Source organism: Pholcus phalangioides, unplaced genomic scaffold, assembly GCF_987345545.1.
Source record: "Pholcus phalangioides strain wild (caught in Gottingen) unplaced genomic scaffold, Ppha-v1.0 ptg000012l_1, whole genome shotgun sequence".
Lineage (NCBI taxonomy): Eukaryota > Metazoa > Arthropoda > Arachnida > Araneae > Pholcidae > Pholcus > Pholcus phalangioides.
In genome coordinates this window covers 16,502,947-16,528,019 of record NW_028301605.1, presented here as the reverse complement: position 1 = coordinate 16,528,019, position 25,073 = coordinate 16,502,947, and the positions used below count along the sequence as shown (strand labels likewise).

Sequence of the window (25,073 nt, the reverse complement as noted above, 5' to 3'; positions counted from 1 at the left end):
TGGACCATTCTTCTGGAAGAAAAATAAGGCTCGACCCCTAAGAAAATTGGCTGTTGAATTTATTTTCAATTTGTCAAGCTCAGCAACTATGTATGACCTGAAGTTGGGTTCAAGAATTTAACTGTATTACAAGTTTTTACTTTAACTCATCTCCGATTGAAAATTTATTCATAACTGAGGACTAATAAAAATGATTGTAAGTAAATCTTCTATGTGATCTCAAAAGTGCTGATGAGTCTTCAACCAATAGCTTCTTATACGTAATTTATGGAAGTAAACAGAAGCAACACTGTTCTGTCATGTTTCACATAAGCCACAAACTTAATTGAAAAACATTGAAGGCTGTGGCTGGGTTGATCATTCAGAAAAATTAATATTTTTTTGCCATATATTTGGAATATATGTGGAATATACATATACATTTATATACATTTGGAAATATATTAATATTTTTAATGCCACTTTCAAGGTTATTTGAGGCCACTTTGTTCAAGGTTGATTCCATTCAAAAAATTATGTAAAAAATATTTTTATAAACACACAATTTTTTTTCAAATTAATTTGAACTTACATGAAATTCTTCCTCCCAAATGGTTTGGCAACTGATGTGAAATTGGATTATAAGCAAGTTCTAAGTTTCTTTGTTGCATGTTTGCGAAATTGTCTTGCCAATCACACGTCTGGAAAAAAAAAATTACAAAAGTAAAGTAATTGAATAAAGTTTTGTGTTATTCATAAAACCATACAGAAAAACTCAGCTAATTTTATCGATTCATCAATATCGATGAACAAATAAAAACATTAAGAGCATGCATAATCAATCATAAGATTTAAAAAAAAAATCTGTTACAAAATTTTATTTATAAACCAATACGATTGAGTTCCAGCTCTTTGCAATGTGATCAACTGTTGCACAATGAGCTTTCATTGTCACTTGTTCTTCAAAGTTCACAAAAATATAAATATGGATTAGTCAATAGTATCAGAAAATTACAAGCCTTCAATACAAAGTAAAATTTTGGAATTTGAGTGATAGTTTTGGAAGATGAGCAAAAATTTTTAGCCGATTGTGACTCGATAAACAAGCGAAGTCTTGCAATACAAACAAAATGTATACCAAATGCTCCTACACGAAGACTAATCAGTAAAAGGCTTCACATATTTTTACAGACTATCTTCAGACAATAAGAATATATTCTTCTTGTCTGAAGAGTGTCACATGATCACAACTAAGCTGACAGCTCTTTTTCTCTCACTGCCGGAAAGACAGTCTTAACATGTTCAGGAGGAGGGGTTCAAGCATTTTACGGGGGGCCAATGAAAAATAAAAGTTTTAAAATGCATTGCCTGTGCATATTACCAAAAAGTCGACTTTGGGGGGGGGGGGGCTTGTTTGACTTAGGGCTTCATTTCCAAGCCCTGTGGGCACATTCATTAAGATTCCACCGACTATGGAAATCAATTCCATAAAAGATTATTTCCACCCTTTCATTGTGTGCTAATGCAAGCAAAGATTTCAAAACAAAGCTCCTATGTGGAAGCAAAGATAGCAGTTTGTTGAAGTATTAGCAAAAAAAAAGTCCAAAAATCTCCAAATTCATTGCTAAAAATGTGTAAGTAAAAGGGCTAGCCATCTAAATTTTGAAAAATTACTGCAGCTACTCGTTCAAACTCACTATTTGAGTATAAAATACAAAAAATGTAGAAAAATAAGGAATTTCTGTAAAGAATAATAGATATATTTAACACATACATGTAGACTGAATTTACCTGTGGCCTAACTTCTGTATCTCTAGAGTTGAACATATGATTAAATGTGAAGCCATTTTGTGTAGGCATGTTCTGTTGAAAATGTGATACTTGGGCACTTGGAGATTGATTGTATGAATTCATCACAGGTAATGACTTATTATGAAAAGTTTCTGCACAAAAAAAAGGAAAAAAAATTGTTTACTTCAAATGCATAGTATTTCTAAGACTATTCTTACATAACTTCAAAACAATTTACAATCATCCCTCAGTATTCGCAGGAATTATGTTCTGGAGGAGATCACGAATGCGGTCTCAGAAAGCCAAATTTATTGTTTGAAATTTTTTAAAGATAAACAGATTTGCATGTTGTCTTTATACAAACTGGAACTGTTAACCCTTTTAAGGGCAGACATTTTTCTAAAACCCACAGAAAGCAATGTAAACAGGCGGTCTCACTATGGGGATACTGCGCCAGAAAGGGTTGAAATGAATGACTTATTTTTCTCCTAATAGTATTTTGAACTAGTTGGACATATATGACCTATTGGTAGTCAATGCTGCCGAGATGTTCAATGAGAGGGAAAAGTGTTATTTGCATGGAAAATATGAAAACCGGGTGTTGGCCATCTGGCATCCGAGATTTGTAATGGTGACTGGAAAATTGGTATTGACGCATGAAATTGTCTACACATGATTACTAGCTCGGACAAAAAAATAGGCTATTATAATATGATTTGTGCCTAGATTTTTTTCTCCATTTGTCAAACCCAGATGTAACTTCATCCAAACACACCTCCCATTTCAAATATTATAACACCTCTTTGATGACTTATGAACTCAATAACTTGCCATCCAGAATATATATTACAGTAAATGTGATAAATCGGTTATTATGCATACTTAACAATTGTCTTGGTAAGTTTGATAAATTTATCACTTTTACCACGAATATGCATAACATCCAAGCATCCTTGGTAAGTTTGATGAATACTTGCAATTTATCACTTTTATCTGTGACCCAAGTGTAATTGATGAAGTTGATAAATATGAAAAAAATCCCAAATGAGTCCAGTATGTGTGATGTTGGACCCCGATATAATGATGGAATACATTTATGAATTATTGTGTATAGTATATCGTATAGTACGATTTATCATGTTTACCAACGATGCAATGCTTAAGTATTATGTGTAGTCACCAATTAAAATGATTAATTTATCAAATTTACCAATGACACTTGGGTACTATGCATACAATCGCTGGTAAAAGTGATAAATTTAGGGAGAAATTTACATAACATACAAATTTAATAAGTATACCAAAATGCTTGGTAGGTATATATAATAGCCAATTATTATGTATAATAATTGCATTTATCACATTTACCGTAACATATATGACATCAAATTCATTTCATTGAAATGAAATTTACGAATTTGAAAATAGTGAGATAAAACCTAACACATTGAAAAATAAATAAAAATCACAAAAATGTATTTCCATTTACCTCCAAATAAAGGCCTTGGAACAGCGTTGGCACCACAATTGTGAAGTGAAAACCCAGGTGGTGGCACAGTAGTAGTAGTAGTTGGCCTTTGCGCATATCGGGATAGTTCCGATAGAGTATTATTCCTTGTAACGGAATCACTAAATGGTACGTTTCTTCTCGAACAGTTCGCTGGTCTATTCATCACAATACCATTAGCTTTGGTTCGTTCATCAGCTTCTTTGAGCATCAGATCTGCTAAACCTTTAGCGGATTCTTGCCAAGGATCAAAACCTGTGTCAAAAAACAATCAAACTTTTACATAAATTTAATATTAATAGTTATCTTAAAAAATCTCTCTTAAATAATTATCACACATGGAATTAATAAAAATTGAGAAACTAGGTCCAGACCAACTACAGCACAGAATCAGATAAAAGCAGTTTAAAAGAGGGGGGTTCAGCACAGTGTGAATAATTCTGAAGGCAAACTTTGCAACATTGTGCATCATGTTCAGACAAACAAGATCCACTCAGTGTCGTTACAAATAAATCTACTCAATTGTGCCAAACCACTCCAAAATATTGATTTCTGCTTTGTTCAATGTGGTACTGCATGGTCCGCCTGGACCAGACTTGATAGTTAGTATAGTGACGCCTTGTAATTAAACAGTAAAATCCCTTGGGACTGGGCATGCACGAAACTGATAAACATATGTGAAAACATCATTAATCTAACTACTAGACAGTTTTGTATGACATTATTTCAGCAACATATTGTCAAATTGTTATGCATTCAGTGGTTTTGAAAACAAAGAGAATTTTTATTTTTCTAAGAGTGTTGCAGTATTTTAGTAACACAAGTACCACTATATGAAAAGAGTTGAGCACAGCTGATGTAGATTAATATTATAGCAATTATATTGGTATATTGCAATGCTGAGCCCTAGAAAATTCATAAAATGAAAAACAATTGCACCACAATCCAGGGGCTGGTGGTTACGCTGTAGCAGGTTGAGCAATTTTAAAAGTCAGAAAAATAATAGCCTTAAAACTGTTTCATTTTAGCAAAAATTGGTGCATTTTACCCGATCATTACACTCATTCATCAGCAGATCATTATAAAAAAATTATTTACAGCCACTATCATTTAAAGGCAGGGGAAAAAACAGACACTTCCCTTCCATTTCAAATTCAAACATTTCAGTGAATATTGCAATTAGAAACAGAATTTTTTTTGCTGGCATCAGGAGAGACAGGGCAACAACTTTCTAATTGGGGCACATCAGGAATGTCTAAAAAGTTAATTATTTTAATAACTATACAACCCCTTGAAACATGAATGACATAGCTGAGTATTACATGTTATTTGAAAACTTTTTCTAATTGGAAGTATACTTCTAGGATCAACGGTTCACCAGTAAAATGCAGTTCCCCCCTGTTCACTATGCACCCTGTATATTAAAAAAATATTTGATTTTCAAAATATTTGGCTAAAAAAATACATTTTACCAAAAAATATTTACTACCAAGGACCATCGCACTTACCAAGATCATCATCATGATTAAGAAAACTTTCTCCTGATGATGAGTATAGACCCTTAGCATTGTTCTGGGATAACAGAGATACACTATTCTGCACATGACTCAGTCCTTCTAGAAATTAAAATGAATAAAATCATTAAAATTCATTTTGTTTTTTATATGCATTAAAATAAAAATTAACTGAGTAAAAATCATAGCTATTGGCAAAGGGAGTGAAATATAATACAGTCGAACCCTGTTATAGTAAACCATCTGCAAACCCAATAAAAAGTTCACTATAACCAAAGGTTCACTATATCCAAATTTGTTGAAACATTGATATTTCTTAACATTTGATAGTGGTTTTGTTGGAAACATTCACTGCGATAACACACAATTTAGTAATAAATGATTCACTTAAATAGAAAATTAATCAAATATTAGAAAGGAAAAATTTTGAAGTAGTATTGATTTTGTTTTTACAAATCCTATGGAAAAAAATTATTATTAATGCATTTCGATTTTAAGTAACGCTCATCAATTTTCTTATTGACAATAATGAAAAAGACAAAAGTCTTTTTTGTCCTCATTTTCCGTAAAAAAGAAAGTATTCGGAATGTTTGCAGCCGCTTTCACTTCAGACCGACATAGTTTCTTTCCTCCATCCTGATTTTTTTCATGAGCAGTGTGATGACCACGCTGCGATTTTTCCAAATGTTGGAAACTGTAGATTTCAATAAGGAAAATTCCTTGCATATTGTTGATTGCTGGCTCCAGGGCCATAGCTGGGCTTGAGCAACAGGTGCACTGAGCAGGACCTAGGATTTTTACCACCCCCACAACTTAAAAGTTTGATAATTTTGTAACGGTGCTTTTAGTTCCTACCTAAAACTCCCACCCCTTAAATTTTGCTGCCCTTGGCCAGTCGCCCCCCCCCCCGACTGCCTGTCTGCCTCCCTCCCTCTAGTTTTGACCCTGGCACTGAGCCAAATTGGGGGTGGTCTCATGAAAAATGTACACTTATTTTGCATTTTATTCCTTTTTTAAGGGCTCAAGGAAATGTCTGTCCCAGAGAAGGTAAGCTACAGCCCTGATTGGCTCCCTCTTCAATGTTAGATTATTTTTATTTTATTATCAATTAAAAATGCTTTCCTCTTTACGAAATTCACCATTTTTACTGATTTTCTTTTAAAGATACTGCTGAGATGGCAAAATGTCTGTTTAGTTTGAAACAGTCATATGGATATAAAGGCAGCGGCAGAATATTGGGGGGGGGGGGCAATGGATGCCTCTACGCTATTATATAAACCTTTGCCTCCAGGTCTTTTGTTCTGATTTTTGAATGGGTGGTTCAAAAAATAAAAAGTTTTGGGGATCTTGTAGTGGACCAGTGGATTCCTAGAAATGGCGGGGAGGGTGAAAGAGTGGGATTTGACATGGGAATCAAGGAAAATGCTGTCTTTTGGGATCCTAAATGTGTAAGCTTACCTTTGAAAAAGTGGAAAAAATCTACAGAAGGGACATTTCAGTTCACTATAAGCTGACTTTCTTTTTCTCAGAGCACACACAGTTCACTATAAGCATTTAAAAGAACATTAGCTAAATAGGTATTCAGTGGGGACCACTGAAAAAGTTCACTATAGTGAGATTTGACAGTAATATATAATTCAGTCATCATGGAACTTGAAATTTCCGTGATTCCATGATGAAATTGAATACTTCAAAAAGAATATCATTAGAATCTCGTGTTTGCTCCTTGATTAAACATTTATTATTTTCTTGAATTTGATGATTGAATTAGATCTCAAAATATGAAAATCAGGGATCTAGGCAAAGGGGTAAATCATAGGGGCAAAGGGGGTGCACAACTCTTTGTCCACTAATGGGTCCCATTCACAGGACCACAACTATGGGGAGAGCAGGCAGGTCTGTGATGTCCTGGACACCGGACCAGATGGGGGTGCAAATTTTGTCATTTAACCTCTCTGAAATTGCATGGGGGCATCAAAATATATGCTTGTTCCGGCTGACCAAGTATGCCATACTTGTGGTCCTGTCCATTTCGTTATAAAATAGAAGTCTTACACAGTGAAGGATTAAAGGATTAAAAAAAATCCTAGTTATGACCATGAATAAAAGTGCATAAATGTTATCAAAGTACATACAATCCTTCTTGAAAACAAAACATGGTCTAATTGAAATATGAATATTTAGGAAGAGAGCCTTTGAGCCTTGAGCATAGACCTTTAGCATTGTTCTGGGATAAGAAATACCACTATTCTGCACGTGACTCAGTCTTTTAACTAACCAACTATAAAGTGAAGACTGGTAACCTGACAGCACTGAGCTGGAGTCTAACAAATACTACTCAATATAAAATGGTCGTCCTCTCAATCCAGGCAAAATAAAACTTAACCTTGGGATACACATGCTACTTAGCAGAACGAAACCATGTTACTTTCATGCTGCTAAGTAGCACGAGTATCTTGGGCCTGATTCTTTTGCTAGCAGTGTCCAAGTTCATTATCATCATAGTGCAGTAGAAAGACATAACATTTTGTCAAAAATAATTTTCTGATAAAAAGAACGAATCAAAATATATTAAGTCTCATGCCTGTTTTCGCTCAATTTTCAAAATGTCTCAAAAGTTTGCCTCAGATATGGAGGTGGGAATATGACCGTTTGGCCCCCATAAGCAGTTCAGACAGACAAATTATCAAAGACAGTGATGAAAGAATTTGCAGTGACCTAGAAACTGACGCAGAGTTACAAGGTTCCAGAGCTAGCGACGAAAACAGTTAAAATGAAAAAAATTCTGGATAGGTTGAAGTGGAGCGTTCTGAATTAAAAAATAATCATTTCGATGTATTTCAATGATATCACTGAAATAAATATTGAAGGGTGTGTTCTCAGAGGCGCTACATGCCTCTCGGAGTCCAAATTTTAATATAAGACACATATGCTGTCAGGTTAAGTCACATAGCATATAACCTAAATATGATACCATAATGTCTTTTTATAGAGCACAACCTTGTTCTGTCAGTGTTTCCCAAAGTGGGCAATGAAATGGTTCAGCGGGGTTGATAGAAGCTATGGGTATAACATAGGATCCTATGAGTTTGAGTTGGGGGGTGATGGGAGAGAAAAATTTTCTGAAGGGGCGATGGAATAAAAAGTTTGGGAAACTATGTTCTATCATCATTAAGCAATTTAAAATATCCCATATATAAGCCTTTTTTTGTTAAATTCATTTCTGTACTGGAAGGAGGGTTCGGATAAATTACATACGCTGCAATTTTTGAGAAGGAAAATTTTTATCCACTTATAGATAACAGCGTTCGAAATCACTGGTAGTTCGCCGGTCTGAGACCACTGATTAAACAATGGGACTACCGAGAAAGAAATTGTGGTGGTCTGCGGAACCAATATCAAAAAAATTTGCCCCCCCCCCTCTCGCAGTGATAAATTAGCTACAGAAGAATCTCCTATGGGAGAATCACAGATGTACAGTGGATTTTTTATGACTTTTTGCACACACACCCCCTTGGTGTTACATACCTCTTTCAAAATGCTAATATATTTTTGGGAAAATTAGTTATTTAGAACAGATTTCATTTAGGTCCGACCATTAGTTCAATCACTGGTCCCACAGAGACACAAGTATCAATCTACACAACACTATATTCCGATATTCAAGTAGATATGGAAGTCCTAAAATTTTTAAAAAATGTGTGTGCCAGCAGAGCACCAGGACCAGATAATATTTATACTAGGGTCCTTAGGGAACGTGCAAATGAAGACAGATCGTCAAGACAGATTTACAAAAGTAGTGTTGTTGAGAGTATTGTTCCAGGGGATCAGAAGCTTGCTTATGTGGTTCCGATATTTAAAAAGGGTGGTAAAAGGAATTACAATCAATTTGTATACTTTTTTTGTAGCAGTCTTGACCCACAAAAAAAAACATTTTCCGTATGAGAAACACATGGATCCAGTAGGCGATGTAAAGTCTACACTGCCATGGGTGCAGCTGATTGAATTTCAGATTCCTTTTCTTTGATATATCTCACTGTAGATTTAATGATTCCGTACTGGCGAGCCACAGCAGCAATTAATTTACTTCCGCCAAACATAGCCAATATATTCAATTTTTCTTGTAAACTTTTCACTTTTTTTGTCTTTTCGAAACATTATCAGTAGCACTAGACAAAAGAGCCATCCTAAACATGTTCAACTCAAATTTCATAAACAAAACACATGAATGATGATTGCTGAGCGTTGGCAAAAAAAGTTTTCCAATGAAGGAAAAAACCTCGAATACGGAAACCATGAATACAGGGAATGACTATATTGTTAAAAAACTAGCACGGGTTCAGGAAGGGGAAGTCATGTGTAACTAACCTACTTTGCTTCTATGATCACATGACTAATGCTTTGGGAAATAATAAAAACATTGACATAGTTTATCTTAATTTACAGAAGGCATTAGATTGAGTCCAACATGGTAAAATCTTGAAGTGTTTGATTGGGATTGGGGCCAACTTGAATTGGATAAAATCGTGGTTATGAGATAGGGCAAAGGGTTATGATGAACAGGGAATTTTCTGATTAGACAGGTGTCAAAAGTGGAGTCTCTCAAGGAAGTGTCCTTGGGGGGCAATACTTTTTTCACTTTTTATCAATAAACTCGAACAGGGTATTGATGGGATTATTAGCGAATTTGCAAATGACATGAAGCTAATGGGGGCAGTCAGGAATCAAAGCGATAAAGAGATGCTCCAGCCCAACTTAAATAGGACTGCGGAATAAATTAATGAATGGAGCATGATGTTTAGCGCTGACAAGTGCATGGTCGCTCATTTTGCTCAAACAACCTATGTTTCACTTATGATTTGAGTGGTGTTATTCCAGATGCAGCTAGGATTATCGAGCTAGGTATTCTTAATAATGAGCGGCTTAGATTTCCTGAACACTGTTCAGGGGTAGTCAAAAAAGTGAACAGAATGCTTGGTTTCATTCTTAAAAAGCCTCTTTGCATTCTCCTAAAGCAGCGGTTCTCAATATTTTTTGACTCGCAGAGCCCTTTCTGGTATATAATTTCTGTGGAGGAGCCCCGTAGGCCTATATTTCATTCATTCAAAGTTACTGATTTATTATTATTCAAAAATACTTTAATAAATAATTATTTATTTCGAATTTACAGGGTTTTTTTGTATTTTTCGTGGAGCCCCTGGGGAGTTCACACGAAGCACCGGTTGAGAACCTCTGTCCTAAAGTATTTTTCCACTTTTCCAATGCTTAATTCATCCTGGACTGGAGTATGCCATAAGATTTTGGAGACCCTACCTACAGAGATATAGACTTCGTTGAGGATGCAGAGAAGAGCTAAATGTGCTCTTGTTGGCACACATGGCTTAAGCTATGAGGAAAGACTTGATTTCTTGAATATGTTTACATTGGAGGAACGCAGGGTAACATATCGCTCTTTGAGCTATATTCCTGTATTTCTGTGTCCTGTTGCCAGCATTAACCTCTAATTCAGGAAATACTAGGTTATTTCCCGGGAAGAAGACCCAGTTGAGTCAATGAGAATAATTTATACATTTTAAATGAATTATATATATTTTCAGATGTAGAAATATAAATACAAACATTAATAATTTTATAAGTCAAATGCCTTGTCTCACTAGCAGAGTTGATGCGCATACTCTTCTGCTGGTGCTGATAATATCTTGATCTCACAGACAATAGGCTATTGTTGACACATTGGGGAGGCCTCACCAGCTTCCTCTATGATGTTAAAAATGTTGCCATCCAAAAATATCGATAGTTGAAATTTCACTACTGTGTGCTATATATAAAATAGTTCCGATGACATATTTTTTTCTCTGTACGCCGAAGGTACTCCGAACTCCGATTGGACTGAAATAGAACCCATTCAACTTGGGTATAAGCTACCAAGGAAGGTATACGATCATATTCATTCATTCTTGCACCCTTGCATTGGTTGTTCATAGCAGCAGATAGTAGTTTGACTGCTGATGTTTACTAACAACTAGTTATTGTGGTTACTACTAATTATCAATTTTTTTTTTTGTGCTAACACACACTATCGCTACCCCAGCTGGTCCAGGTTGTTAAGTTTTAATCATGTTTTACTAAGCCTTATAACTAAAATTTAAATATGTTCTAGTCAATTTGGAAATAGTTTCCAGGAAGAATTAATGGTATATAGCTGAAATAATGCTTCGTCAGTGAGGATAACTTCTGAAAGTTGGCAGATAGTATTTCATCTCCTGGACTAACATTTTGTGCTTGGTGATTGTCTTGATGAATGTGGTCATTTGATATAATCCAAATTGCCTTTTCCTGCCATTTGTCAAATCCTCTGATGTCTTGAAATATGTTCGTCACTTGGTGTGCAATGGAACTGAATTTTCTTTCATGATCAGAGAAATTCATCTAACTTGGTGGATTGGATACTCTATTATTGCCTGACTACCTGGATGTTGCAATGAAGTGTAAAGATACATGGACCGCCTTCAACAGAATTGGGCGAGATCCTTAGTAAACTAAGATTATATTCTTGTCATAAAATCAAAATTAATTTGATTTATGTGAAACCAATTATCTGATTGGTTTAATTTTTAATTGAAGCATTTAATGAATAACATTTGACACATCTTGAAACCCAACTTTGTTATATTTGCTGCCTGTGAACATAATTGGGATCAGGGAATTCTGGATAGTAGCTTGAGTACGCTACAGCCGATATTGGGGATATGATCTAAGTACTTAAAATTTTCAACAGGATGGATAGAATGGACCACAAGTTATTAATACACCGCCAATCAACTGCTTCGACAAGGGGACACCAGTACTATTTAGTAAAGGACAATTCAAGGTTGAGGTGTCGCAGGGATTTTTTCTCTAATAGAGTTGTAGGGAGTTTCTAAATGGAATAGTTTACCTCTGGAGGTTGTGAATTCTAACACAACTGACACGTTTAAAAAGTATGATAGCACAGTGGGATAAATCAAGAAGCTATCCATACTTAGAATGAGAAAACCATAATCTTTTTTATAGGAAGTATCATTTATAGTATAAATTTGGTTTTTTTCTTTCGTGATACATATATGCTTTTATATTGGGTTGCTGTATTTCGATTATACAGTGATACCTCGGCTAACAAAGATGATTCGTTCCAGAATCACGTTAGTTAGCTGAAACAATCTTTGTAAGCTGAAACATGATTTTCCATAGGTTTCTATAGAAAATTGCTTGCGCGCACACACACACACACACGCGCGCACACACACACACAAAGCTGGTGATGACACAACCTAGTCGAGTTTGTAGGTGTCCCCATTTGTGATTTAGTCAGCTCATGTCTGTGTCTGATACATGCAGATGGAAAAAATAAGCTCCTAGAATGTCCAGACTGTTCAGTTTGATGCTCAGAGTCTTGCACTGACGGGAAGCACCCTCTGAGAACATAGGCTTTTTTTCAATGCATTATTAGCTGAACATTTCATTTTACATGAAATGATTCAAAAAAATTTCAGAAAGTTGAGGTACATCTTGAAAAATATTGGAGGTGGACATGAGTTAATCAGGCTTGAGCAAGCGTAATTCTGATGATTGGAGTGGAAATTTAGCTCACACAGGGTTCATACAAAATTTTCAAAATGAAAAGTAAGGAGTTTTTAAGGACTTTTTAAGGAGTTTTAAGCAGTTTTTAAGGAGTCATGGCCAACTTCATAACTTACAAGTTTTACAGCAAAAAAAAAGGGGGCGGGGCACATATGCAAATTTATTTTGAATTTGCAAACAAACTTTCCCTCTTCTCAAAAATATAGATGTAGAAGTGGTTCAAAAATTACAAGTTTTCATTTGTTACCCGACATCATAAGAATTCATAAAATAATCAATCCACGTACATGCTTTCTGTCATCACCAAAGTGTTCTAAAACCTTCAAGTGTTAGTCAAAAATATAACTCATAATAGCATCACATAAATTATAAAAATTCTAAAAGTGATATTCATTCCCCCTCCAATTATTCAAAATAAAAACCACAGCCAACAAAGATTTTTCTTACAAAATTATTTATATTTGCAGCAACTCTTCAGGGCTCATATAAAATTTTCAAAATGAAAAGTAAGGAGTTTTTAAGGTGTCATGGGGCCACGCCCCCTCCGAAAAAAAAATTGCACCACTAGACAATAAAAGAAGCCCACATGTGAATTGATTTTCATTTAATTTCTTTTTCAATGTTTCCAAGACTTCAACTTTCAGAATAAAGGGTATGATGGGTAGCAAATTCAGCTGAAAAGAAAGATATGCCGTGACTGTACGCACGAGTAACAAGCGACAAGAGAACACAAATTTGAACAGTAACAGAGCATGATGATCAAGATTAGGTATTGAGAAGTGTAGTAAGAAAGAAGAGAGAGAGTTGCGGTAGTATATAGTATTAAAATGATTTAAAGAAATCGGAAGTGATGTATTGAGTTTGCAATAAATTTTGTTTTTATCTTGCTTGAGCTGTGGCCACTTCTGCCAGAGAGAGATACAAATACAACATCACAACAGGCAAAATGTCCAACGAGGTGGCTAAGAAAAAGATGCCCATAAAAATATGGATGTCATATTTCAAAAATACAGCAACCCAATTAAAAATGCAATGATCTGCGGCATAATCACGGATCACTTATATGACGCGCGGCACAGCTCCAGAGCATTTGGATCCGCTAAGTATTTGAAGATCACTAGAGTGGCTCTGTAGGGGACTCAATAGGGAGAATGTTAGTTCAGGTGCCCACAAACTAGTGAAAAGTTTTACTCATTTTTCGCGCACCGAGTAAGGCGCCATTAAGAATATTTCATATTTTTTATAAAGGGTGGTTGATGACGTAAGAATCGTCCAACCCCCCCTCCCTCCACGTCATCAAGTCAGCAAATCAAAAATCCCCCATCCATGCTGACGTAATATTTGAATGACCCCTAACATAAAGATACCCGAAAGTTATTTTCAGAAGGTTAAAAGGTTAAAAAAAGTGGGTTCAGCTATAGTGGCTGATCGGCTCGTCCTCCCCCCTCCCCTCCTGTAAAACCAGACGTGGCTCGGACTGTCACTTTTAAAAGCCGGGTTTTACTAGCAGGTTTTCTATGCCACGCGCAACATGAATCACCCAGTGCTACACGCCGTCTATTCATCAATATGAAAAGCAGTACGACTGTTTTCCTATAGAGCGCAATACGGCTCACGACAGCGCTTTACATCGGGCGTGATTGGCAGACTGCTTCTAGTGAGTTAAGCGTCGTGTGCCGCGCGTTTCAGCGATCTTCCCTTCATTTTCGTGTTGTGTCTCTTCCCTTTAAACCGGAGCATGCAGCCGATAGAGTAGATGACGCCAGGGTCATATACTATATAGCCATCCTGAGCCGATGCGCCACGCTTGGAAAACGCAAATGCGTAACGCCATTATGTAACTCATTTCTGCCGACACGAAATGATCCAGTTAGGTTCACGCGGCGCAAAAAGCCTACTCCTAGGAAAACCTGGCTTCAGGGATGAACGCTCGTTACAAGATCCCAGGAGAGATAAACCCATTCTCTCTCATGGAATCTTGTATGTGGATAGAGCCTGTACCTCTTCTTTTTTTTTTCTTTTTTTTTTTATTTACGGCAACCAATCTGCGAAACAGATTCGCTTTCCCCACTGGACTTCAATTTTTAGCCTTTTAAGGCGCGGCGGCGAAAAGATACGCTTGTCGTCGTCCCTTACTCGAAATTTTTTTCCTTTCTTTTTCAGTAGCGAGTTGTAATGTGAATAAAACACGTCAAAAAAACTGCGGAAAGCAGTGATATTTTGCGGTTTCTCGGAATTTTCGTAGTGAGATATTGGCTGTAAGCAAATAGGAAGGAGGGATAAAATAGGAACAGTTGGAGAGAATTGTGGTAAAAAAGAAGACAATTGCGGCGAAAGTAGGAAAATAGTAGGATAAATAGGAAAGCTGCGAGGTCTGCACTCAGTATACTGCGTAATATAGGAGGTTCGAGACATCGTTTCGCCACATAAGTAAAAACTTTCTCACCACTGGGCATGGGGGAATTTTCGGCTACTGGTTCAGCGGAGTGATGTCATTCTACGGACCATCGATTTCCAACGCTGACCAGTTTGCGACATAGGCAGGAAAACACGTCAAAACTAGCGATTCGGTAAAAAATCACATTTTCAGAAGCAAAAGCGTATAATCGTATTAATTTACTAAATACAACAAAATCGTAACGGTTGGCAGGTATGCACAACCATTGGATGTTCCAATCCCATCCCCTGCTTTCACATTTCCTATTATAAAGGGAGAGCGCGTTTTTTTAAATCTTTTCTTCCTCTTTATATTGGGGGGAAGCTTACTCTTATTTTTTTAGGCAATGCTATTCATCACCGTGGGGAACGCCTATTCTAAAAAAGATCATCCCTTCAGAGAAAAAAAAAAAAAGACTTTTTCAGGCGTGGCTGCAAAAAGTAAGGAGTTATAAGGGCCCTTCCAGAGGGAAATGAAAAGTAAGGAGTTTTTAAGGAGTTTGTAAGGATGTGCGAACCCTGTCACAATACCACTAGTTTATATCAGCATGTGCATCCATATCAACAAAAATGTTTGTTAGCCAAATCCGCATTTGTTAGCAAAGGCACAAAAAAATCATCACCTGAAAAATTTGTAAGCAGAGGTATATCACTGTATTTGACACCCACCTTACCTAATGCCCATATAAGCAGGACAGCAGAACATATTGACATTTGACATCCATATTTTTATGGGCAACTTTTTTCAACCACCTTGGCGGGCATTTTGCTCGTTGTGGCCTTTGTATTTGCATATTACACACTGCCCATGAATGATAGCCTTCTCTCATATCTGGCCACAGCGAACTGAAATATGGTACACCCTGTACACCTATGCTTTCTCGTACAATACAATGGATAGCATATTCATCTCATGCAATAGAAAAACATTATTGCTGTCTCAAAGCCTGCCAGCCGAATAAAGAGAAGAAAGATTGAGAAGGTTAGAGACAATTTTCTGAAATGTATCAAACTTTTGAGGGGTCAGCTTAAATATAGATTTTACATGTTTCCCTATTTTGGTGGTCTTCAAGTGGGAGGGGGGTGTTGACTTATACACAAGTATGTACAGTACGATACATGTAATGAAATACTTAAAAATGTCTGATTTTTTTTTATAAAAGTGCATTTCAAATCATATTTACTCACCATGAATTGACTGAACTCCAGAATACAAGCTCAATGGAATATTGTTCCTAGTACCAGAAAATGACATTGATGATGGTTTTGTTGGAACGTTATTAAAAAAGCTAGGCAGATCTGTTGAAGAAGCATTATGAACTGTTTCAGACAATAACGATTTTAAACATTCTTTAGACTGTCCGTTTGGCCAGTTATATGATGGATGCAACATGGTTTTATGAGACGCATCATGACCGAGACCATTGGTGAGGCTAGATTGCTGCTGCTGCTGCAATACCTGTGAAGATTTTGAATCATAATGTTCATAATTGACTGGTTGACATCTGCTTGCAACACCATTCTGTAGCTGTGGTAAAATATTTTCTGAATGTGCTGAAATGAAACTAGTTTCATACGGAGATAATTTAGACTGTCTTTGAGCAGGAGGATCCGTATTCTGCAGATATTGTGGTTCTGATGTTCTGAACGCAGCAGGCATCTCCCTGACAGGGTTATGCCACATTCCAGAGTTTGCCATTTCACAGTTTTGCACATTTTGTCCCTGTGCATAGGTGCTGTTACTATCCACTGTTTTATGATTTAATGGAACACTGTGCCTCTCCAATACTTGAGAAACCGGGTCTGCCGAGCACCTAAAGGGGAGACAAAAACGTTGTATATGATCATGTGGAAAAGGAATAATTTTTTTCATAAAAAAAAGATATAAAACCTATGCTAAACATAAAGATGAATAATCTGAATTGACTTACCGTCCACTATTTGAAGGTGTATCATCTTTTCGTTCGATAGGTTCAGGACTATTTTCCGCTGTTGAATTTGATGCTGATTTATCAAACTGGGGCGAGTCGCTGTAATGACTGGGAGGATGTGAACTTTGATGATCTTTCTTTGAAGGACACTTCTCCTTAGGAAAGACTTGGGTTGCACCATGATCAATTGGTGAAATTTGTTTTCTGCAAATAATGTACATATTAGGAGTGGTACAATAATTTTCCAAACCTGGCTAAATGCTTAATCTAGGAATATAAGCATTTAACTTGGTTTGGAAAACTATAGAGATGTATCAATGGGAAATATATACACTATCAAAACAGACAAGATTTCACAGTAACAGCAAATATTCAAAAACAAATTTTTTTGGCAAAGATATCTCTATTTATATTAAAGAATACAAATAAATACAATGCACGCTCCTTAATGTGATCACATCCGGACTTTGGGTTTCTGATAACAATAATAGATAACTACAGTAGAACTCTAATTACCCAAACTCTCTTTATCTGAATCGCCAATTATAAGAATAACTTTGGTGTGGAAAAAAGCAAAATTCCTATTTTAAAATTTTCTTATCTGTGAACAATGAAGAAAGAGTGATAGTGCAGCGATAGAATATACGTAGAAGATGAGTAACCAGTCTTGTCACGTTCAAGCCCCTGTATAAGTGCAAGATTGCAGATTCAATATGGGCGATTTGGTGAATATAACCTGCCTGGTGAATATGGGACCCTTCAAGTATTATGTACATCGAGGGGGTGGGGTTTTGGATTAGCTGACTTTTGATGATGGGGGGGGGGGTTGATGATGTTATCATCAACTCCCCCCCCCCCCATAGGACCCACCCTTACAAAGTTTAATACTTAAAATTCAAACAGATTACTGGAATTTTTTCTTCACACAAATGAATACCTAAAATATGGATTTGTTTTCTTTATTCGCTATAAAATTCCCTGCGAAATTAACATTACCTTTTTAATTTACCTCGATAAAAAATTTTATAAAAAATCAACAGGACCCTCCCTTACACAGTTTAATACTTAAACATATCTTAGCATAGATATTCACCCATCAATGGACATTTTATTCACTGAAGATGATGAAATATTTGAGAACAAAAATGCCTAAAAAATGCGAGAAATTGGTTGAAAGAACACAAGTAATCATTTGACATGCAGAGTGTAATCCACCAACAGCCTTCCTAATTCTAACTGAGAACCTATGGAACTTATTACAAAGACATCTGACAAGTCAAATGAATCTTTCTGGGATCCACCAAGGGAAATTTTGGATTTGGCGAAACATTGATATTAAAAATTTGTTGAAATATCTCTTAATGTCAATAGGAGAATGTATGCACAAATTTTGTAGAGGGCAGTTGAACAAAATATTAAAAGAGTGTAAAAAAAGTAACGGAGAATGTATTTTTAAAATTAATTTCTTAAAACCTGTGATTGAAACACAAGACATAGAAACACAACATCCTTGAACCTATTTCATATGCTTTAAAACCATCAATATGGACGATACTTGATGAAAATCAGAAAATTTTCTTGACTATTACTATATAAAGTCTATCTATAGTCTTAAGGAAAGCCTTAGCAGGCTAATACAATTGTTTAAACATTTTCATTAAAACTGAATGTCTTGCAAAAAAAAAAAAATTGGAGTGTCTAAAAAAACCCTTATTGTGATAATTTGATTCAGCACTACACAGAAACAAACTTCATGGAAGGTTCACTACACTCATGCATTCACACACATTCTAACACATACTAATTCGTTAGAAGTTCCACAGAGGAATCTGGACGAGGTGCATGTCTGGCAGGGTTGTTTGGTTTAAACCTTGGCTTTAACCAAGTGTTTTTTTTCAAAAAATCAAATAAAAGTTGCATAAATATCATTTTTTTTCCTTGAAAAATATCATATTGGTTCATTATTAGCCAAAATTTTCATTTTTACCACATTTTATATCCTTGGGGTACATTCTGATGGTATATCTTTAAATGACATAAGATTTTGTAAGTGGTTTTTTTTAAAAAGTCTCATAAAAGTGGCCAGAATAATATATATATATATATATATATATATATATATATTTCATATGAAGTATCTTAGTTATTTAAAGTTATATATAAAAGCCAAAATTTCTCATTCTTACAACATTTTCTAACCTTTGCCTACATTCTGATGCTCTATATATCTTTAGCAAATTCATGAATGACGATTGCATCACACATCTAAATGTAGTGGTGTATTATCTGACAGGGTTTTTTTTTCCCTTCGCAAAGAAGCAGCAACAGTAGTGACACCATCATGCTAGGGGCAGGTGGTCCTATAATTCAATAAAGACACCAGCTGTTCTTAAAGGACAAAGACTAGTGTACTAGTGGTTACATTACCTCACATACATTTTCATTCCCATAAGAAGTAGCACATCTCCTACTGTATATCTCCCAGTCTTAATATTCAATAGTTCTTTTTTTATACTTTCACACACCCACTGTTAAGCCCAGTTAATCAAGGTTCTACTGTATAGTAGTAACAGATTTATGAAAAATAATCAGCTATATACGGGGTGATTATAATTTAAGATTTGATTCCAAACTATACAATAAGTACTGATCAGAATGACTTGAAAATTTGCATGGATACTCCTGAAGCAATGGAAGTTTCTTTCGCAAAAGAAAAAAGTACAAAATGTGCAAGTACATGATGCTGTACTTGGCCAGCAGTATAAATATTTTGTGCAACCACATCATTTCGACACTTCCACAGCATCAGTGTGTGGATAGAACTTCTATCAAGATGCACATTGCAATACCAGCAAAGCAGCTGCTGAAGACCCATTATGACAGGATGCACCTTAACCCTTGCAACTTCTGGCTGTGGAAGTACCTCAAAATATTATAAACAGTGGTCAGATTGCAAACTTTTGGTGAATTGCAATCTCCAGCACATCCCCTATATGTTAGAAGTTCCTTAGAAATATTAACGGGGGGGGGGGGGGGGGGACGTGTTTGGTTTAATAAAGCTGATTTGCAAGCACATCCACATTATGACCATGGCATACTCCGATTCTGTTGTCGAACAAGAATTTTTGTGCTTTCAACCTCATAGCCAGAACACGAGGTGGACAACATATTTAACATTTCTTAAGTAAGTTGTTATTTGTTCAATCACTTCGTTTTTTGTGATGTTTCCATGAATTATGAAATCGTGAAATGCTATAATTAAGGTATCATTCTGCCATGACTGGCTATTGTTTCCATTCTGCGAGCAAATTTCCCACATGTTGGATGATGTGTCATTAATTTTACATTTTTAAGTATTTTTTCCCCTTTATCAAATAAAATTGAATTTTTTCAGGAATATTCATGTCACTTTTCAAGTCATTCTGACAATTTTTCTTTTTTTACAGTGTTTTGAAATCAGAACCTTAGTTATAATCACCTGTATATCGTAAATCATTGCTAATTAATCTGCATTATTTATGCTTCATTAAATACATTATATTCACCTAATTTTTATTACTTTTTGCAAAATAGCTTCATAATTAAGCATACTAAAAGTAACTGGAGAAAAACCTTTATATATTTTATGATTAATAATAACATTGAAAGAATTTTCAAACACACAGTAATCCATTGAGTTAAGCAAAAAATAATTAAATTTGAAAAGGTGGTTTTTGTTAAAATGTAATAAATATTTATTTATTAATTAGCATGGGAATAGTGTTAATTACATTAATAAACATTTTATTTTAGTTAATTATTGGAAGTTTGAATGATTTTTCAGAAATTTCATTGTTTTTAATGTTAATACCATTTAAAACAAAAAACCGTTTTAAACCAAAAAAACCCGATTTAAACCAAAAAAACCCCGGTTTTTTGGTTTTTTTAAAAAAAATCGTTTTTTTTACCAACCCTGATGTCTGGTTTAGTAGTGGTAATAATTTGATAAATGATAATGGGTAGATTATTTACTAACATCAGGTTGTGTAGGATCTGCCAAGACAAAACCTCACTAATAATACACTTACAAACACTACTATTAGCTGCTCAGAAATGCACAGAATCAATACAAGTGGGGATAAAAAACCAGTTCATTTTCTGCCGTATAGATATAAGAATTGAATTCAAGCCTGGTAGAGTAAAATTATGCCCGGGGATAAGATATTTTTTTAAACCAACCTTAATTGCAGCATTAAGATCAAATTTCAAAAAACATAAAATACCTGTGAGATGCTTCATTTGCTAACATTTGCTCATGTAATTTGTTTTCATATTCTTGATGCAGTCTAAAAAAAAAATTACTCATTTGAGAAATTGAATGACATAAAATAACATGAGTATACATGAGAAAATTTTAGATCTTATTTGAAGAAAAAATTGAAGAAAGCCTGAACATTTTAAATTCATTTTGGAACTCAAGAAATTCAATGCAGAAACCATGAAGAAAAATGTTTGGAAATGGATTTTCACCTGCAAACATGCAAAAGATTTCGCACATATCTTACCCAGCTTGCATATCTTCTTTCGTAAAGCTAGCCGCCTCATCACCCAATTCATGCAAGTACATACAGTCCTTAATAAAATGAGAAAATTCCATTTATGAGAAATAAATGAAGAGAGACTATTTTCACCAATAAAAAGTACAAATCCATATTCTGTTAGACATGGAAAAATAGATCATTTTTTCACCTGCTTTGGGCATTGAAGCTTTTTTAAGAAGTTGCTGCAATACTTCGTTGTACCAAGAGATGCCTTAAGTGTTCTACCATCAACTTTGGAATTATTAACTGCTTGAATTGCTCTCAAAGCATCTTCTACTTTGTAATATGTCACATAAGCACTAGCACTTGGACCCTAAAAAGTCCATACACTGATATAAACACCTATTTGTATAAACTTTTCTATAACTTATACCACCAATATACATAATTAACTAATAAATACTGCTAATAATTTATAACGAGATTTAATTCTAAGACTGGGCCAATTCAGTACAGGAAGAAAAATCTATTTGATTAAATGTTTTTCCAAACCGCAAAGCAAATACAAAAGGATAACAATCATCCAATTCTTAATCAACCAAGTTTAACTATTCATAAACTGATTTCAATGCTCTTATAAGAGATTTGTTTATTCATTTATTGTTAAGAATTTGTAAAATGGCAAAAACAGTGTCAATTCTTTTGAAGTTTCTGACATTTAAAATATATTCACATCAAGATCTGTGTTAAACAAAATTTTTTGGCTATGCAATGAAAGCCCAGCCCCCCTACAAGCTAGAATAGTTCTCTCACTCACACACTGTCGTATTGCATTTCGCTGCAACAAAACAAAAAAAAATCTATTAATGAGCAAAACGGTCACCTTTTGCAGTGATAACCAATGAATATTATTTGTGAAATCTTGGTGTCTGCCATGAAATTTTTTTTTAAAATTCATTCCACACACACACACATAATTACTATAACACTTACTATACTACCAGTTTCTATATAGTTACTACAAAAACATTTAAAATATACAATTACGAGATTGACTGCATATATGCTAACTCTACTGATAAAACAAAGTTTAAAAACAGTACAGAATACAGAATCTAATTTCAATTTATTACAGGATTATTTTTTATAATCTCTTTACGGCTAATTCGAACAGTCCCTAAAAACCATTGTAAATAATATTCTCGTACAACGTTTTTAGTGAAAACAAGGTATAGCATGATGCATATATGGTAAAAGAATTGGTGAAAAATAAAAATTAACGAATAAGAAACAAGAACTTGTGATTCCTTGAATTTGTAGGAATATTAAAAAAAAAACCATACATGTTCAATAAAAACTGCTTGAAATTTTGATTTTTCTCCAAATCCTTTGATAGGTAGAATGACATACCTCTTTCTTCATAAAACTGAATGAGGAAAAAAAATACCTGCGGTCAGCAAGAACAATCAAATACTTTTAAAACCAGGATTACACTATAAAAGTTTCATAAAAGTTCTCTTTTAAAACTTGGAAAATGCAACCAATAAGTGTATCAGTTACATTCACGAGTGAATATAACCTATAGGCTTATTGGTCGTTTTTTTAATTTTATGAAAAAATCTTTTGTCAAACTTTTATAGTGTAATCAAGGCCTAAGAGCAGTGTGAGAATCATTCATCACAATAAACTACTCAAAACTGGCTCTTTGTAGAAAAGATATGAAATGAAGATATGGGAAAACCAATGCTATCAATAAAGAAAAATTTGTACTGTTATTCAGTAGGTAAATTTTATACATATTGTTAACTCGTAAATAAGCATTAACTCTTATCTAACAGCTGCTTTTGCTATCATTCTGATTTGTTCACTATAATGATTAAAACCACTTTATAAGCCACTCTATAACAGTTTCTTTTTATCCTAGTGAGATTAATCTAACGAGTCTCCCAGCATATAGCAGAAATATCAAAGAATATATATTTATAGCTTATTTCATGGTAAAGTAATAAATCCTATTGTTTATGAACTCAAATTTTTACAATAAAACTTGTCCAAGGTGGAAATTATCTTGAAGTGAAAAATTATATCACCTGTTGGCTGGGACTATAGAGTGTTATTTATTTTGCAAAATGTGAAATCTGTCTTACTTACAAGGAAATAGAAAACTTTATTTTGAAAACCTCTAGTATAACGCTGATAGTGTTATAAAAATGAAACCTACTTTCACACCCACACAGTGATATCAGATTTTGTTCCACCTGTTCCTTGGCAAGTAAACATGAAGTCACTGATGCTGCTGCTAATCAAAAAACTAATCAGTTCATTTTTTGCAGTAGCGCACGTGGAGTCAGGGCCGTCCTTATCACATGTGGGGCACAGTGCAAAAATGTCAGGGCTTCTTAACAACGATTTCATATATTTTGTGGGGGGGGGGGAGAAGTCAGCATCCATAGATTCATTCATTATCTATGTTCAGGAATATACAATGTTCAGGAATGCTTAAAAATATCCACTCAACCAAATATACACAATCAAGTGTAAAAATGTAAAAATTAATGAAAATTTTGAATCAGTGAAAATCCAGAACTGAAGAAAATTTTAATCTGATGAAAGAAATTATTTCAAAACTAATGAAAAAAAAATTAAGGCCTAACGAATCTGTGAACTAATGATAATTTAAAACTGATGAATTAAAAATTGAGAATTCTAGCACTCACACCAATGAAAATTCAAATACCAACAAAATTTGTAGTAGTAAAATTAAATTCTGATGCATAAATCCTGCATCTAGATGCGTATTTGCAAACACTGATCACTAGAGCCCGGAAGTTCAGGAAAAATGAAATACATGCTTTTTTTTGCCCATTTTAAAACTTTTTGGTAAAACTGCCTTTTTTTAATTTTCCTGCCATTAATGCCATAGTTTTAAGTTTATTAGTGAATTTCAGAGGCCATAATCTGTAAAACATTTGTATTTTGAGCATCGATAACAAAGGAATTGCTCTTTTAAAATTTTCCAACTTTCTGTACTAATTATCATCAGAAAGCCCCCACCAGGCCCATTTAAACATGAATAAGTGATCTGAGAGATCGGTGTTGCCATGTAATAACTTTCGTTTGACCGGATGGTGTTAGACGATAATGATGTTGTTTCACATGAACGCAGCCCATGTTAGAAAAGCAGAGGAAAATTAGAAAGTTTTGATTCGCCACGTGCTTCGTATGTCTCGCTCAGACATTGGACGGCATTGTTTATGTATAACTGACCGATGACTGTTCCAATAAGTCATCAGTTGACATCATGGCTCACACAAGTGGAGTAGGGGTAGATGGGACTGCAGGTCCCACGTTCCGATTGTTTTTTTGTTTTCTTCACACCATACACTGCAAACCACCAAGGCTACTTATCTTACACACATATTTAACATTCAATTAAATCGACCTGAGTCACCCTCAGGGGTGTGTGTAACAAATGCGGCCATAGCAGGCCCTCCACTTGAAGGAGTCTTGCATATGTGATAATATAAAAAAAATTAAATTTTTTTACTACAACACAAGGTAGCTATGTTTCAACTATAGAAATGATAATCATTATTCCAAATAATAAAAAAATAATAATAAATGAGAATTATTCGCAACTCAAAGGAGCCCCAAAGATAATTTTTTCTACGGGCTCCACATCTGGTATTGATGGCCCTATAATTAACCTAATCCTGAGGGTCAGCTAACATTTTATTTTGGGCTTGAAATCAGTTTAACTTGAACAGTGATGCAG

The 25,073-nt window shown here is 34.8% G+C and overlaps 1 protein-coding gene across 4 annotated transcripts in view; it reads right to left on the bottom strand.

Annotated features, from left to right (window-relative positions):
* LOC149079671 (uncharacterized) overlaps positions 1-25,073 on the bottom strand; it is a 52,670-nt gene that overhangs the window by 9,313 nt on the left and 18,284 nt on the right. For all 4 annotated transcript variants that reach the window (XR_016193679.1, XR_016193680.1, XM_089240278.1 and 1 more), the window contains exons 8-16: positions 21,507-21,671; positions 21,323-21,390; positions 21,041-21,103; positions 16,779-16,982; positions 16,036-16,661; positions 4,786-4,893; positions 3,260-3,532; positions 1,771-1,922; positions 572-680 (exon numbers count right to left, since the gene is read on the bottom strand). Coding sequence is in view for 2 of the 4 variants with exons in the window: in XM_089240278.1 (XP_089096404.1) it covers positions 572-680; positions 1,771-1,922; positions 3,260-3,532; positions 4,786-4,893; positions 16,036-16,661; positions 16,779-16,982; positions 21,041-21,103; positions 21,323-21,390; positions 21,507-21,671 (1,768 nt within the window). In the remaining 2 variants the exon portion in view is untranslated. The remainder of the gene's footprint in view (positions 1-571; positions 681-1,770; positions 1,923-3,259; positions 3,533-4,785; positions 4,894-16,035; positions 16,662-16,778; positions 16,983-21,040; positions 21,104-21,322; positions 21,391-21,506; positions 21,672-25,073) is intronic.